This window comes from Canis lupus, chromosome 30, assembly GCF_003254725.2.
Source record: "Canis lupus dingo isolate Sandy chromosome 30, ASM325472v2, whole genome shotgun sequence".
Classification (NCBI taxonomy): domain Eukaryota; kingdom Metazoa; phylum Chordata; class Mammalia; order Carnivora; family Canidae; genus Canis; species Canis lupus.
This window is the reverse complement of record NC_064272.1, coordinates 2,627,319-2,644,670: the sequence shown is the minus strand read 5'-3', so window position 1 is coordinate 2,644,670 and position 17,352 is coordinate 2,627,319. Positions and strand designations below refer to the sequence as shown.

Sequence of the window (17,352 nt, the reverse complement as noted above, 5' to 3'; positions counted from 1 at the left end):
GGAAAAAAGTACCCAAATCAGAGGTTTTCTTAACTAAATCGCTCTATGAGGTACTCAGGATTTCTCAACCAAAACTAACATTTTGGGTAGAAGAACTCTTTGTTGTGGGGGGCTTTCCTGTGCATGAAGAATGTATAGCAGCCTCCCTGGGATCCACCCACCATATGCCAGTAGCACTGCCCTACCCTGAAACCCATAGTCAGCCCACTCACACACTTGGAGTTTCCAATCAGTTCCGTAGTGCTTCATTCACTCTTAAACATGAGCTGACAACCAAAAGTCAGAAGATATCAGAAGAGGAAAACCTGTAATGTGAAATATGGAGACAAAAAAAAACCCTAAAAAAATATAGAGGAAACACAGACCATGCAGGGAAAAGAAAACCTAAAAAATTATAGTTATTTTCCTGAGAGAGAGACAAGACAGTGCAAAAGAACTCTTGCAAATTAAAATTGTGATTATAGAAGTTTTAAAAATAAAATAAAAGGAATGCAAGAAAAAGTTGAGGAAATCTCCCAGAAAGCAGAACAAAGAGAGAATTAGAGAGGAAGATAAAAGTTAGAGGACAGGTCCAGAAGGGCCAATGTCCAAGTAATAAATTCTAACAGGAGAGAACAGAGCAAAGAGGGGTGAGGATTAGAAAGAAAACCATCCACAAGATAATCCAAGAACCTTCCCCACAACTGAGATGCATGAGTTTGTAGACTGAAAGGGCCTTCTGAATATCTAGCACAGGAGATGAAGAGAAGATCTATATTAAGGTAAACTATTGTGAAATTTGAGACTGTTAGGATCAAAAAGAATATCCGAAAAATCTTCTAAAGAAAAAGTTGCACACATTATACAAGAATGAGAATGTCTTGTACTTCAGATGTAATACTGGAAACTGTAAGACCACAGAGGAATGCCTGTACACCCTGAAGGGTTATGCAATTGGAGATCGAAGTCAATTACAGGTGTAAGAGGTCTCTAACATTTTCCCCCCATGGGCTCTGTCTCAAAAAACTATTAGAGAAAAGACTTTATCAAAACAAGGGAGAACACCACAAAAGAAGAAAACATGGGGCAAATCAATGCACACAGGAAAGAGGGATGATGGTGAGGTACCACCCAGCACTCCACTTGTTTACTTCTCTAATCAGTCAGATTGGAGAAGTCAGAATGTTCTGGAAGAAGTTTCTCCAAGAAAATGTAATTGGCAGGACATGGTGTATTCAAGTATTTTGAGAGGAGGCCGGGACAGAGAATTTGGGGTTGAATAAATAAGACCTTAGAAAATCAAGCCATCCAAACAAAAATGTTCAGACCAGGGAGAATAAAATTTTGCACAGAAAATGGGGAAATTATGGAATTCTACAAGAGTAAGTTGGGAATAGTATTTACACAACACAATATAAACTCTGACTATCTGCTCAACAAAATTATGATACAGTTATTTCAGGAAGATAGCAGAACAAAAAGAGTGAAGTATATGGTAGATTGAAGTGGTAGTAATGAATATAAATACGATCCTCTTCTTCCATTAAGGGAAGCTAGATTGTGCTTAATATTTGATCAGTCTTTGTGAAGATGTGCGTGTGTAGGTGTGCACGGATCCTATTTCACAGATATGTGTATACATTAATTTCATGGTTTCATGCAGTGGGACCAGAATGTATTGGCTTAAGCATGAGATTTGTGTGGGGCACTTGGGTAGCTCAGTTGGTTAAGCTTCTGCCTTCGGCTCAGGTCAGATCCTGGGGTCCTGGAATCAAGCCCTGCATTGGGCTCTCTGCTCAGTGGGGAGTCTGCTTCTCCCTCTTCCAAAATTCATGTGCTCGCTTGCTCTCATAAATAAATAAATAAACAAATAAATAAATAAATACTTTTTAAAAAAGCATTAGAATTGTGTTGTGGTCCTTGGCTTGGCAATTTCCTACCTATGAGTTGAGTGGGTCATTTTAACATTCTAAGCTTCTAAAATGGGAGATTGTGTTCAGTGAACAAATTCTGGAGGAATTATTGAATAATTCCCATGAGTCCTCAGGTAGGAAAAATATAATCTTTGACTTGGAATCCAAGGGAAGGCAGATAAGGAAGATGATGGGACAAGTGCAGAGTGCTGAGGAAGTGCAAAGGGGGAGTGCAGACTGGCATTTATTAAGTACTTACTATTTGCCAGGTTATATGTCATGCAGTGCTCCCAGCAACCCTGTGGTACTATTGTCATATTTTTAGTGAAGGAAATCAATACTCAGACTAAATAAATGAATCCAAGTTATACAGTTAGAAACTAGCTACAGAGTGGGATTTAGGCCCAAATATTTCATGTTCTCATAGCATTCTCTCTTTAGAAACCTGTGCCCCCTAGAAGACATACACGTGACCAATAGACACATGAAAAAAAATGCTCAACATCATTCACCACCAGGGAAATACAAATCGAAACCACAATGAGATATCACCTCACACCTGTCAGAATGGCTAAAATCAACAAGCCAGCAAACAACAGGTGTGGAGAAGGGGGATCCCTCTTGCACTGTTGGTGGAAATGCAAACTGGTGTGGTCACTCTAGAAATCAGTATGGAGGCTTCTCAGAAAGCTAAAAATAGAGCTCCCCTATGACCCAGCAACTGCACCACTAGGTCTTTATCCAAAGGATACAAAAATGCTGATTCAAAAGGGCACTTGCACCCCAATGTTTACAGCAGCATTATCAACAATAGCCAAACTATGGGAAGAGCCTAAATGTCCATCAATTGATGACTGGATAAAGAAGATGTGGTGTGTGTGTGTGTGTGTGTGTGTGTGTGTATTACATGTATGTATTACATCTATAACATGCATTATATATGTATATATATATATATATAATGAAATGCTAGTCATCAGAAAGGATGAAATCTTGCCATTTGCAACAATGTGAATGGAACTAGAGTGTATTATGCTAAGCAAAATAAGTCAGTCAGAGAGAGACAAATGTTATAGGATTTCACTCATATGTGGAATTTAAGAGACAAAACAGATGAACACAGGGGAAAGGAAGGAAAAATTAAAAAAAAAAAAGATAAAAACAGGGAGGGAAGCAAACCATAAGAAACTGAACTATAGGAAACAAGGTTGCCGAAGGGGAGGTAGGTGGGGCATGGTCTAAGTGGGTGATGGGCATTAAGGAGGGCATTTGTTGTGATGAGCACTGGGTGTTATATATAAGTGATGAATCACTAAATTTTACTCCTGAAACCAATACTACACTGTATGTTAACTAACTGAAAGAAAGAAAGAAAGAAAGAAAGAAAGAAAGAAAGAAAGAAGAGAGAAGAAAAGAAAAGAAAAGAAAAAAGAAAAGAAAAGAAAAGAAAAGAAAAGAAAAGAAAAGAAAAGAAAAGAAAAGAAAAGAAAAGAAAAGAAAAGAAAAGAAAAGAAGTGTCTCTTAAGGGGCACCAAGCCTAGACAAAAAAAAAAAAAAGTGTTAAAGTCAGAAAGGATTCCTAAGAAGGTGGTGCTGGAGGTAAGAATTGGTGGATTCTGCTGGCCATGGAAAAACCTGGATGCTAAATCTCTAGCTCCCGGACCAGTATTCTAGGGCTGTTCTATTTATGAAGTTTTACTCCGTAAATATTTGAGTGACTATTACATGCTATGTATTGTGCTAAGTCCTGAAGGAGATAAAGGTAAAAGCAAAACGACACAAAAATAACATGGTTCCTGCTCTGGATAAGTTCACGGTCTATTGGTGAGAACAATTATTATACAGCATGGAAAGTTACATGCTGGGAGCTCCTAACACGATTGTGTAGGGGACATGGTAGGGAAGGAGGGGGTCTTCTTAGGGGGCATAGCTGGACTTAGTCTGGAGGAACAAGGAGGGGTCAGGAGAAGGCAGACGAGCAAGGCCGTCCATGTGCAGCATCATGGTGCCCTGTCAGAGCACAGAGTATTTCAGGAATTCATCTAACTGCTTCTTATCTTTATTCTAGGCCTGCCAAGTAGGCTTATGAATATCTTCAGTGATAGCAAACCCATTCTTTGAAGGGAAATTTGATTTTGTAAAAAAACCAAAAGTTACTGGATATTCATGGAGAACACAAGGAAACCTTCCAACTTGTATGCTGGAGAAGCAGAAGGAACCCAAATCTCAGCTCACAGTTGCCAAGAAACTCTATACGATGCAGGTGCAAATCATTTTTCACCCTCTTTTAAATTCAGATTCATTAAAATATGTATTTTCAGAAGCCTCCAATGAAAATAAATTGAGTAATCAGGCTGGCTCATACAACTTATAGTAAAAAACGAGGTGTGATTTTTTTCAAGTAATGAGGATCTTCTTACATGCTAACAAGGGGTTCTGGAGACAATTCTAAAAGAGGAGTCGCAGAAATAGTTTGAGTTATGGTTACTAAATTTGGAATATATTTATATTCTCCTAGGAAAACAACTTTCATCTGTGTTCTACTCCCCAGGATTTGTTTATCAACAGCAGTGTTGATCTCCTTAGTTTCATTTGATTGTGGTGCCATCTTCAAACAATATTATTAAAAATAAATGGCCAAAATCTCAGGAAATTCTTGGAGATTAATGTCTTCTTTCTCTTTCAAAGAATGCTCCCCTCCACCTGAACTTTTTTCTGGCCTCTGCTGAACTGAAGCAAAACATGGGTTTCCAGGGAGGAAAAAAAAAGGTGCACAGGAGCCCTGGCTTCCTTAATTAGGGGTCCCACTCTTTCCATTTTTTTTTAATTGCTTGGTGCTAAAGAGCTGCCTTCCACCATTTGTTTACTGTACTCAGAGACAAACGTGTTTGAAAGAGGCATCACAATTAGTAATGCCCTTAAGGTTCAACTAATCACGGAGGTATTTATGTTGATCATTACAATCATAGCCTATTTGTTTCCTACATAATTAAAGAGGATATGAGTTCTGGATGGTTCCTGAGAAGTCATCTAGCTCATTAACCTGAGAGCAGAGAGGGTTAAACAGTAGAGGTGTTTCCCTGAGGGATGGAAGATAAGTGCAAGAAAGGGTGCTATTTGAGTTTAACCCTTCACCAGTGGCTTGTCATCCCTGCTCTTGCCCACCCCCCCCAATCTATTCACCCCATAATGCAAATGGATTGAGCTTTTAAAAAAGCAAACCTAATCATGTCACTTGCCTCTTTTCAAGCCCTCAAAAGCAGCACATTACTCTTAGGAAAAATACCAACGGCGCAACCCTAGTCTACAAGGCTCTGTTTGATGAGACCCCTGCCTGTCTCTTCAGCCTTGCTGCATGCCCCCTCTCCTTCCCACTTACGAACCAACCAGGGAGGCTTTACAGTTCTTTGAATATGCTACTCTTTCCCACTCCAAGGTCTGTCCACTGCTGTTTCCTGAGCTCAGAACACTCCCTTTCTACCCCTTTCACCGATTTGTTCTCCTTTAGATTTCAGCTAAAGAATGACTTTCACTTCCCAACCCTACCCACAAAGCAGGGCAGCCCATCCCTGCCCTCTTATATATTCAGGGCTGCATATTTCAGAGCTGTCCATTGGTGGCACTTTTCACAGTTTTAAAATTATATTACTATTGATTGATTTGTGTATCTCTCCTACTAGATTTTAGACTCCATGGGGTCAGAGACTATATCATTTAATTCATTATTGTATCCCCCTGGCATCTACCAGGCCATGAGTAAATATTCATTGAACAAACAAATGAATGTGAGGGTCAAGAATCTATATGTGCAAAGATCAAATATTAATGGGTTGGGGGAATTTGGTTGTAACAATGTACATATATTTATATTTATGTATATTTGTTGATTTTTTAATGCTTACTCTAGAAAGTAAAAGCATAGGAAAGTAGTGATAAAGAGTGAGCATCATACTATTTAACCGTTCGTCTGTTCTTCGTTCATTTTTGTTCAGTCGGATGTCACAAGATAGAATAACTTCCTTTTTATTTGAACAACTGGCATTATAAAATTTCCTTAAAAGGAGAACCGTTGGGACACCTGGGTGGCTCAGTGGTTGGGCGTCTGCCTTTGGCTCAGGGCATGATCCCAGAGTCCCAGGATCGAGTCCCACATCAGGCTTCCTGCATGGAGCCTGCTTCTCTGCCTGCCTCTGCCTGTCTCTGTCTCTCTGTGTGTGTGTGTCTCATAAATAAATAAATAAAATCTTTCTAAAAAGGAGAACAGTTTTGGTTGCAGCAACAACGTAAAAGACTGTGATGAAAGATTTAGGTTAAAAAGTGGGTCCCCTCCCCCTGACCCTTCCCTAGTCCACCAAGCAGTGGCAAAAAAAATACAGTTTAGGCATATGGCTTTCTGACCATCTGACTTATGCAGAGGAACTAGAGAAAACTGCAACTAACTCAGCTATTTGGTGAGTTAGTTGAGCTATAGGTGATCTAACTCAGCTATTTGGTGAGTTAGTTGAGCTATAGGTGATCTCTCTTGTATACCAATTGTCACATTGGTTGTTAACATGAATTATATGACAGACATTTTTAGTTTTAGTTTTTTAAAGATTTTATTTATTTATTTTAGAGAGAGAGCACATGAAAGCATGGGGAGGGGCAGATGGAGAGGAAGAGTTAGAATCCTAAGCAGACTCTGAACTGAGGGCAAACTCAACTTGAGACTCAGTCTCATAATCCTGAGACCATGACTTGAGTCAAAACTAAGTCAGACAATCAATCAACTGAGCCACCCAGGCACTCTTATGATGGGACATTTTTAAATGGAGATGACTAACAAGTATTTGACTTGGGGAAGTCTATGCTTTTGACTGAAACATCTATATTATATCTACATTATAGATAACAGGAAGCAAAATTGAAATTTTATTGTAAGCAATAACAGATTTGCTGTACACTCTTACCTTAATGGAATACCATGCCCCCTCTGCATGAAATAGAATAACTTAATTATTGACACCATGAGAGAAACAGTGACGCTGGAGAACAAGATACATGGACTGTTCTTCTTGTGCTCTGAATAAAAGATGTAATCGGATACAATCATTTCATTAATATACACATAGCCCTGTACTGGAAATACGAGGACCAGATGGCCAAAAATGGACCGAGATGAAATGAGATGGGTGTTTTCAGTTTAGCAACTAACTACTTAGCCCGTATGGATTATACTAAGTACTTACAGAACCACAGGAACACATTTTCAGAATGAAATTCTGGCTTTGTGTCCAGAAGCATCATTCCCAGCATGAAAAGAAAGCCTATTTTATTGGCCTCTCACAGGGCAGTTGTGCCTAAATAGTTGGAGGTGGGTATTATTGCACTAGTGCTCAAACTTGATTGGATATTGGAATCACCTGGAGAGTTTTTAAGAATAATATCAATGCATTGGGCTCATCTCCAGAAATGCTGCTTTAATTGGTCTGGGATACAATCTAGGCATTGGGATTTTCCAAAGCTCTCCAGGTGATTCTAACATAAAGTTGAAGAACCACTGTGTTAATGTAATCCCCATATTTCCACAAGTAGGACCACTTTACAGATCCATAAAAGAAGCAAGTCCTTGTGTGGCGTAATTTGAGGAGGCTCAGAACACCCTTCACCCCCAAATAGCTATTCTCTTTTTCCACACAGTGTTTTGGAAAATTACCTAGCAAATTTCACGTCTTTCAGTGAAGGCTTTACAAGTTAAATGAGGATAATTCCTCTGAGAAGGATAATACATTAAGTGGTTATCAGTTATTAACACCCTGGTATGCTTGTTTATCGGATTACTTTCATTTATGGTGGTAGAGTAAGGGGTGGGGAGTGGGTGAAGCACAATGGTGCTTCAAAGGTCACTAGGTTGTGGTTTCAAGGTGAGCTCCAGGAATGGGAGGTATGAACCAAGACAGTCTGTAGTCAAGGTAGAATGATGATTTTATAACAAAAAAGAGAACTTTGGTGTGGGATTATGCTGGTCAGTGAAGATTGTGAACTGGACAAAGGGGTAAACTGGAGTCTGTGGTCTTGACAAATCCTTGGCTGACTATCAAAACACTGCAGTGAGGGAGCTAAACACGCGGTGAGTAATGAGTGAGTGGTAGCTTCTTTCCAGTCTCACCCCAGCTCCAGAAACAAGACGCATTCCATACCAGACTTGGATTTGGAGCCCAAAAGTGATCAGAAGGCAGTTAGGTAGACAAGAGCCAGAAAATCACAAAAGCCTCTGGGCTGGGTTAATGCCTGAGCCCCCAGAGTCTTGGCAAAAACAGAACTGGGTTGATTTCAGAGGGTCAAGATACCGGGCAGCCAGGAGAATCCAAGTATGATTTTGAGAGCAAGAAATAACCTTGAAAATAAGCTCCAGATGTTAGAGAAGGTTCCTTGGGGGATAAATACCAATTCCACATAATTATCTTGACTATAGATACGAAGCAGCACGATGAATCCAACTTTTAGCAGCTCACTGATATGTAAGACGTTGCACGGAAGGGTGCACACGGGAACTGATGACATTTATTCTCCCAGTTCAACAAATCTGCCAGGGGCAGGTCCTACCCCCCTGTGTTTCCCTTATACAGCCCGGAAATGTGCTCAGCTGGAAGCCCAGCTAGATCCTGCGTGGCTGGGACGCTGGCTGGACGGTGACAATTGACAATGAGAGTGTGAAGAGGCGGGTGCCCAGACCCCAGGCAGGTCTTCCGCACTGTAGCTGAAGGACTCCTGAATGGTGTGGACTTTAAAGAAATCTCTTCCTGCAGGTTTAATAAATAAGCCCCCCTGGGAAGCTCCTGATGTGAATGGGAATCACGACTTGACACAGACGTGAAAGATTATGTGTCAGCAGGGCTGATTCGATGCTTAATGGAGTGTTAATTTATTTGCTGTGATTTCACGCAGCTGCTTTGGCCACGATGTCATATTACGTTAATCCCTGAGCTATTACTATGCATAGGTGGATTCTCTACATACAAGGTGGGTGGGGAATGGAGAATTGGCACATGCGATTTTTTAAAAAGGACTAACACCCAGAGATGTTTGATTTGCCTGCTATTTGGGTACACGGTCTCCTGGGGCTAGGATGTGACTTGGCATTTGAAACCATGAGGCCGAGGAATAGTTCTGAAGGTAACAGGCTCTGGAAGTCCCAAGCCACGCAGCAAGCTACCACATTTGGGGCTACTTGTAACTGTGGGCTGGACAGCTTTCTTCCTATGGGAAACGTTACTCTGTAGATTTTGTCTGGACACAAAAACAGAAGTGCTTCCCTAAGCATTTGGGCTGGGGCTTAAATGTGGGTGAAGGAGCACAAAAGAAAAAAAGAGAAAAAACACTTTCCAGCAAAGAGAAGTAAGTTTCATTTGTCACTTACATTCTTGTAAGTCTCACAAGACAGGTTGGGTTTGCCTCCTCAGAAGACAATTTGACGTTTCGTTAGGAAACAGATGCATGTAGGCCACCAGGGGAGCGAATCCTCGCTGTTTGTGAATGAAATGTGGAGGACTTCAACACAGAAACCAATCCCAAGCTGCGTGCGAATGCAGCCCCTCCCCAGCCGCACAAATCCTGGAGGCTACAGAATCTCTGTATCCAGAGATTGCCCTGCCTCTCTGAGGGGACAGCACAAGGCCTGCAAGCTCAGCAGCACTCCCTGGGTTAATCCAGTGAGTTGTTGGGGTCACAGAGTGAAAGCAACACCAAGGGAGAGCAGGGGGCTGGTGGTTGGCAAAACAGCTTTCCAGTGAGGGGCCCAGGCTGCCCCAAGTTTGCAGGGACTTCCCCCTGGCAAAAGAGAACCCCTCTCTCCTCCCAGTTTGAATGTAACTTATGGTCACAGGGGAGCCAGGCCCCACCTCTACTCCGGGAATGTGTAGCTTTCCCAGGTTGAGGGGAATAGAGTGCCAGAGGAGCCATCCTCCTTCTTCAGTGAACTTGTCTCTACAGGGCCAAAGACGCTATGGAAAGTACCATGACCTATAGAAGGCATAGCCGTCTGCTCCCCAAGAATTTGCAGTCCAGTGAAGGTCAATAGATTCACTTTCATTCTTACACCTTCAACAACGTTCTCTACGGGGTTTCCTTTACCAAATGTTAGAAGCTGCAAACCTGACAGGTTCACCTGGGAATCTGCGGTTAAGAAGAGAATGAAATTCTAAGCACGTACAAGGATAAGAGCAAACCCAGACACACTCACGTCATAAACTGGATCACTGTCAATAACTCTCTATTCTCTCCTTGTTTACAATATACATGCCCTTTGCTATGTGCCTTTATAGTTTTCTTCACTAAATGTGGAGAACATTTCCCTGTTCTATTAATGGAAATTACTGTTTAGTAAGACATGCATTTGCAAAGCCAACAATCCAGGTATTACCTGCCCTTAGGTGCTTACTGATTGATATATCTCCATGATCCAAACCACCTTCATTCCCTTCCCTACTTCAAAGGTCATATCTCCGATCCTTTTCAAGTATTTGGTCTTTTTCTCTAGGACTTTTAAATAGCACTTTCTTCATATCTTTTTCCTTACTTGTATAACCTAAGGCAATCCACCTAATTTGGGGGAGTCAATTTTAACATCTATGAAACAAGAAGATGGGATTTCCTGATTTCTAATATCTTTTCTGCCCTAATACTGACAGAAACAAAAATTCTCAACTTTTTATTGCTATCAGATTCACTGGTGAGAATTAAATGAAAATGCAGGTACTTAAACCTCACTTGTATAGTTTTAATTTAGCAGATTTGGGATAGGACTACAGAATCTGTTTTTTAATATATCCCCAAATGGCCTAACGCACAGCAAAGTTTATTCTATGAGCTTTGTTGTTTTTCATCCGTAATCATGACTTTCATAGAGCAAAATGAGTTTTACATAAAAGCTAAAGAAATGAACTTCCCAGTTGACTTAAAAGGGGATCTTCAATCAGAGGGGAATTGAGACAGTGAGAATCAGCTAGATGAGAGAAAGCTCTGAGGAAATGTAGAAATGTCCAGCTTTACACAGAACCTCTCCATATTTAATGCAACACTATCACGGCAAATTGTTAATTGAACGTGGCATTGATCATACTCACAAAAGGAAATATAAAGTAAGTAAAGAAACTTATGAGTAATTAAAAAAAAATAAACAGTTTGGGGCACCTGAGCGGCTCAGTTGGTTGGCTGTCTGGCTTTTGATTTCAGCTTGGGTCATGATCTCAGGGTCCTGGGATCTCGAAGACAAAGACCAGGCTTCCCCCTCAGTGGGGGTTCTGCTTGGGGGTTCTCTCTCTTTCCCTCCACTCTTGCCCCCAACTCACATTCCCTCCCTCTCCCACAATGAATAGATGTCTTTAAAAAAAAAAAAACAGTTCACTGTTTTCAAGGTGTAGGGGTGAGGTTTTTTCTAAAAACAGGCTACCAAATCTAATAGATGAGTTTTAAAATATAGGTTCTACATATAGATATTTCTGTGTTTAGGGGAGCCCTGGGTGGCTCAGCAGTTTGGTGCCTGCCTTTGGCCCAGGGCGTGGTCCTGGAGTCCCGGGATCGAGTCCCACATCGTGCTCCCGGCATGGAGCCTGCTTCTCCCTCTGCCTGTATCTCTGCCTCTCTCTCTCTCTCTCTCTCTTTCTATGTCTATGATGAATGAATAAATAAAACCTTTTAAAAAAGGATATTTCTGTGTTTATATACATGTGTTACATACATTCAACGCACGTTTACATGTCAAATCTACATGACATATTAAACTGTATTTTAAAATAACAAAGGATTGACATTGTAATCAAAACTTAGTGCTTGGAAATTGCTTTGTACGAACATTTAAAATTTATTTCCTGTAACTTATAGCCTTAGAATCATCATCCATTAAGGGTTTGGTAAAGCCACATGTATAGAACATAACGATTTTGAGTTGTGAGGCCTATTTTAGGACACTTGAAGATGTCAGATTTCCTTGGGACTGTCTCACTCATTCACCCCTGTCTAAGATCCCTTACTCCAAAAGTGTCTGCCAAAGGAGAGAATATAGGGAGCCAGAGTCTGAGAAAGTAGGAGGGAATTCCAAGAAAACACACAGTCTGAGCCTGGTGATTATCATTTGATCTGGTAGTAAGTTGGATAAATAGGATATACATCCATCCTCATCTTTGTGTCTTTTCTCGGCCCAGCAGGAAATAAGGAGCACCTGTCTTAGCCCTAATGTTCCATTTATACCCTATTCCCTTCCCATTTTTAGTAGACTCTTTCACTTCTTTGCTTCATAAAGGTGTCTGGCCTAAGGAGAAATCTCACTGATCCCCCTTGCTCTAAATATTGAGTTGCGTTTTGAAAGTCATTTTACACAAAAGTGCAGTGTGAATGGACTCAAGCCCATGGCTGGTACCCTTCCTCCCAGTTCTGGGGACCACCTGCTAGTCAACCACCTTGGTTGCTCTAGAACTGAAAGCTTATCATGGTGTAATCTATGTACCACACATATGTGTTATGATCCCCGTGGATAATTAAGGCTCCTAGAATGAGTTGGCAACCCTTTACAGTTGTGTTTTTAAAAGGGTGACAACTTCTTACCCATTGTGCTTTGGGTACATTTATGTGAATCACTCTCAACTACTGTGTCTCCAAATACTGACCCCTGAGCTAATTAGTAGCCTGGTGTGATTGTTTCTATTTTGTAGCAACCAATTAAACAGTTGCTCTGGATAGAACTGACAACAAAATGTAAATTTAAAGACAGAAACCAGGATCTGCTGGTAGAGAGGAGAAAGCCAAGGCCGCATTAGGGAAGTCAAGATGGGGTGAGGCTGTCAGTGGTTTTGTTTGTGGTTGTAGAACACGGGGCCTCCTTAAATTCCGATTCAGACGGAGGTTAACCTGAGAAGTAGCCCCACTAGAAATAAATAAACACATAAACAACAACTTTAAAAAAAAAAACAAAAAACCGCAGAGCATCTGCGTTTGTGCTGGGGGAAGCAAGACTTTAAATCACGGCCACGCGCCTACCCACGCGAGTGACTACCTGGGTATAGACTTGGGTGCAGACCCCTTCCTCAGAAGCAGCTTCACACCTGCATTTAAGCTTCGGCCTGGACGGACCGTCCTCAAGCCCTGGTCGCACGCAGGTCAGGTCGCTCTCGGCACGCGGTCCTCGCCCAGGGAGATTTCCTTACGAGTGTCCTGCGGCCGCTGCCCCGCTCCTTCCCCTGGCCGGCGCATCCCTATAGGGGGGCAATTTGGCTCGTCCTCCCGAAGACGAGGAGCAAAAGGCGAGCGGCGCACGTGGAAAAGCCCCGCGACCGCCACCCGGTCGCTCCCCTCCCGACTCGGGCACGCGTCCGCCCCGGCCCCCTCCTCCCGGGCCCGGCGCTCAGGTGGGCTCACCTGCGCGCCTCGCCCGGCCCCGCGGGGCGCGGGGATCCTGCTCCCGAGGCCGCCCCACTCCCGGCCCGCCCGCGGCCCCTCGCCGCCCTCGCCCCCCCGCGGCCCCTGCCCGGGCCTGGCGCGCACCCCGGCCGCGCGGCGCGCTCGGCTCCCCTCCGCCGACCTGGCGTGACGCAGGCGGAGACTACTTAAGGGCGGATTAGAGGCGGCGGCCGCGGATTCCCGAGCGCGTCCGCCGGCTCCGCGCGCTCGGCCCGGGCCTCGCAGGCGGCAGCACAGGGCGCCGGTGCCCGCGGGAGGCCCCAGCCCCGGGGCAGAGACCTCGCTCGGGCGGCCGAGAGCCCGCGCCCCGCGCCCCGCGCCCCGCGCCCCGCCCGGCACCCGCGGGCTCCCGAGGGCTCCCGCCCGGATCCCGGGACGCTGCGGAGGTGCGTGCCCGCCTCCCGACCGCGCCGGCTGCCCCATCGTCGGGGAGCGCTGCGATCTCCTTCCTCATTGCCCTCTTTTAAGTGCAATAAACGGGAGAGGGGATTCCTGGATTTTTTTTTTTAATTCGTTTGCTTCTTTAATCGGGGGGCTACGCTCCCAGTCGGGAGGTGCGGCCCAGGGAGGGGCCAGGAGCGGGAACGTGCCCGGTGCTGCCCAGTCTTTGTCTGCTGCCTCCGGATGCACAGCGATGGGGGAATGGACCATCTTGGAGAGGCTGCTGGAAGCCGCGGTGCAGCAGCACTCCACTATGATCGGGAGGTAAGGCGCCGAGCCGGCCGTCAGCGGTCCCGTCGGGCGACCCCCCGGAATCCCTTCCCACGTCCAGCCCCAGCCCCAGCAGTCCCCAGCCCATCCACTGCCCCCTTCCAATCGTCTTCGGTCTGGGCGCCCGTGTCCCTGGGTAATTGGGTACCCGATGCCCAGTGATGCCCCCCTCCCCAGCTGCTTCTGAGCAACTCTCCATCCCTTCCCCCTGAAGCCCCACGGGGTGGGGGGTGGGGTCTGACTTCTCCCATTAGAAAAGGAATTGTTGGCTCAGTCGTGGTACCCCCACTCCCCGGAGTCAGAGCCAATCTCCATCCGGTTCCCTAAATAGAATCTACAAGGAAGGCAGGATTGTGTTTGGACAGAGAAGGGCAAATGGGGAAATGGATTTGCTCTTTGGAGCAGATGTATCTCCCCCCCCCAAAAAAAATATTCATTAAGCTAAACTGATTTGGATGTTAAAACTTACGGTGTCAGAACCCCACACTGCCAATTGATAACACTTGTGTCTTCACATATATATTCATATGTATATACACTACATATACCCATGTATATATGGATATATAATCTTAGCTGTTTATATAAAGCATTAAGTTCAATATTTATATTGAGGCTGAACTATTCACTTGGGATGGTTATATGCACACTCTATGTGTAGACTTTGAAACATGTACTCTGTTCAGATATTCCATGTGCATTTGCCATATCCAGAGTGAAGATGTGTCTTTTGGCTCTGTCCATTCCACATATACAGAAGAAATCTATCTGTTGCAGCACACTGTGTCTACTGTATGGACACACACACACACACACACACACATGAGACCCTTGTGATATGAAGTGTTCCGAGACTACCAGCAAGCAGAAAGGGTAGAGCCAGAAAAGATTTCCTAGATTCCCAGGTCAGTACCACCCAGGGATGGACAGCTCCCCAGCCAAAGACTGGCAAACACCAGGGCAGGGAAAGGAGGAGGGGGTTTCCTAAGCCAGTGATTCAACCCTTGAGAACCTCTCTCCCTCCCTCTTCCCTTGCTCAGGATCCTATTGACTGTGGTGGTGATATTCCGGATCCTCATTGTGGCCATTGTGGGGGAGACAGTGTACGATGATGAGCAGACCATGTTTGTGTGCAACACCCTGCAGCCCGGCTGTAACCAGGCCTGCTATGACCGCGCCTTCCCCATCTCCCACATTCGTTACTGGGTCTTCCAGATCATAATGGTGTGTACCCCCAGTCTCTGCTTCATCACCTACTCTGTGCACCAGTCTGCTAAGCAGCGAGAACGCCGCTACTCTACTGTCTTCCTAGCCTTGGACAGGGAACCCCCTGAGTCCATGGGGGGTCCTGGAGGAACCGGGAGTGGAGCCAGTGGCAGTAGCAAACGAGAAGATAAGAAGTTGCAAAATGCCATTGTCAATGGGGTGCTGCAGAACACAGAGAACACCAGCAAGGAAGTGGAGCCAGATTGTTTAGAGGTTAAGGAGCTGACCCCACACCCATCAGGGCTGCGCACTGCAGCACGATCCAAGCTCCGAAGGCAGGAAGGCATCTCTCGCTTCTACATTATCCAAGTGGTGTTCAGAAATGCCCTGGAGATTGGGTTTCTGGTGGGCCAATACTTTCTCTATGGCTTCAGTGTCCCGGGGTTGTATGAGTGTGACCGCTACCCCTGCATCAAGGAAGTGGAATGTTATGTGTCCCGGCCTACTGAGAAGACTGTCTTTCTAGTGTTCATGTTTGCTGTGAGTGGCATCTGTGTTGTGCTCAACCTGGCTGAACTCAACCACCTGGGATGGCGCAAGATCAAGCTGGCTGTGAGAGGGGCCCAAGCCAAGAGGAAGTCAGTTTATGAGATCCGCAACAAGGACCTGCCCCGGGTCAGTGTTCCCAATTTTGGCAGGACTCAGTCCAGTGACTCTGCCTATGTGTGAAGGGACAGGTTTGAGGAAGGCCCGGGGAATGAAAGAAGCCCCAAGGCAGAACTGCTCAGAGAGTGGCTCTAGCTGCCCTCACTTACCATTGAGACATAGGACAAAACTGGTTGAGAGAAGACCTTGCATCAGTGCGAGAGGAGAGAAAGTAGAACCGTTACCACAGGTCACACCATCGGTTCCTACAGAAAGCACCGAGTAAAGTGAGGAGATGGATGAGTTGGACTTCTTTGGGCCTTTTCATTTGTGGCCCAATCTGATCCTGATACCAGTGTACTGGCCCAGCTACAAAGTAGGACTTAGCTCTGCTGAGCTCTATATCCTCGTGAATGGTGTGAGACAAATACTTCATTGGTAAAACTGGTGACCTGTCTCAACACATCCCTTCATCCTGGGCTGCAGGACAAACATCCTTGAGGCATCTTTTGTGTACCTCCCTCATCAGCATGCCCCTCTCCCTCAACCCAGGATAGCATGCCAGCTTTTTTCCTGAATCTGGCCTTACAGTAGACCTAATATGGTTTATCTGCAAGCCAGAGGGAATTACAGGGGGTGCTTTTTGGAGAATGGCCACGGTAGAGGTTTGCATTAAAGCCCCATCTGACTAACCCGTAGTCATTATGAAAACCTTTGGAATGTCTCAGTATTTCCAATTTTCTAACTCAAACTGCACTGGTGCTGTTTATTAGGGGCAGGGTTTGGGTGGGAGGGAGGGAATTGCAATATGCAGCTATAATTCTGTGAGATGGTTGTTGCACTGTTAGGCATGTGGTTATGAGCTTTGGGGTATTTCTGCCTTCCAGCTTGTGGACTTTGGCTAGCATTAAAATTATATTTTATTGTCGTTGTTCCTATCAAGGGTGTCTAGCTGAGCCACAGAATTTCTAACTCATGTATTTCACTCATTTTCTTACATAGGTTTGTTGTGCAACACAGCTGCACTTCCTTTTGCCATGGTTTGAATTTACCTGTGTGCTCACACCAGAGACCTTAATCAGCCCGTGTCAATCCCGATTTATCATTTTATAAGTTATTTCTGAAATAACACACACTCAATCACTAGCTTAAGAAGCTTGGAATGAAACACTATTGGCTAACATGTGTTTACGGATATTTGAGACATATACCAAAGGTTCAAAAACCTATTTCTTTGGACTGTGACTATGTTTCCTTCTCTTTGCTCTTATTTATTTAAGTGCCATACTCTACCTTTCACATCCACTGTGTATTTAGTTAAAGCATTGGCCAAGAATAATATATGGATAATTGCTATTATGAAGCCCTCTATTTCCTTTGCATTATCATTTATGATTTTTGATTTAGGTACGGACATGGTGTAACACACAACTGAGGATTTGTTTAAAATAAAGTTCTTGCCTTT

The 17,352-nt window shown here is 44.3% G+C and overlaps 1 protein-coding gene across 1 annotated transcript; it reads left to right on the top strand.

The window, feature by feature from the left end:
• The first annotated feature begins 13,702 nt into the window (after window positions 1-13,702).
• On the top strand, window positions 13,703-16,687 carry GJD2 (gap junction protein delta 2). The gene is made up of 2 exons (XM_025473297.3): window positions 13,703-14,030; window positions 15,077-16,687. Exons 1-2 carry the CDS (start codon window positions 13,960-13,962, stop codon window positions 15,969-15,971), a joined length of 966 nt encoding a protein of 321 aa, XP_025329082.1. The 5' UTR covers window positions 13,703-13,959; the 3' UTR covers window positions 15,972-16,687.
• Window positions 16,688-17,352: the final 665 nt, after the last annotated feature.

What these genes read in the sequence shown, in the direction of transcription:
- GJD2 (XM_025473297.3), top strand. Translation starts at nt 13,960, where the DNA reads ATGGGGGAATGGACCATCTTGGAGAGGCTGCTGGAAGCCGCGGTGCAG. An exon ending in CACTCCACTATGATCGGGAG is followed by an intron (nt 14,031 to 15,076) that starts GTAAGGCGCCGA and finishes TCCCTTGCTCAG; the next exon opens with GATCCTATTGACTGTGGTGG.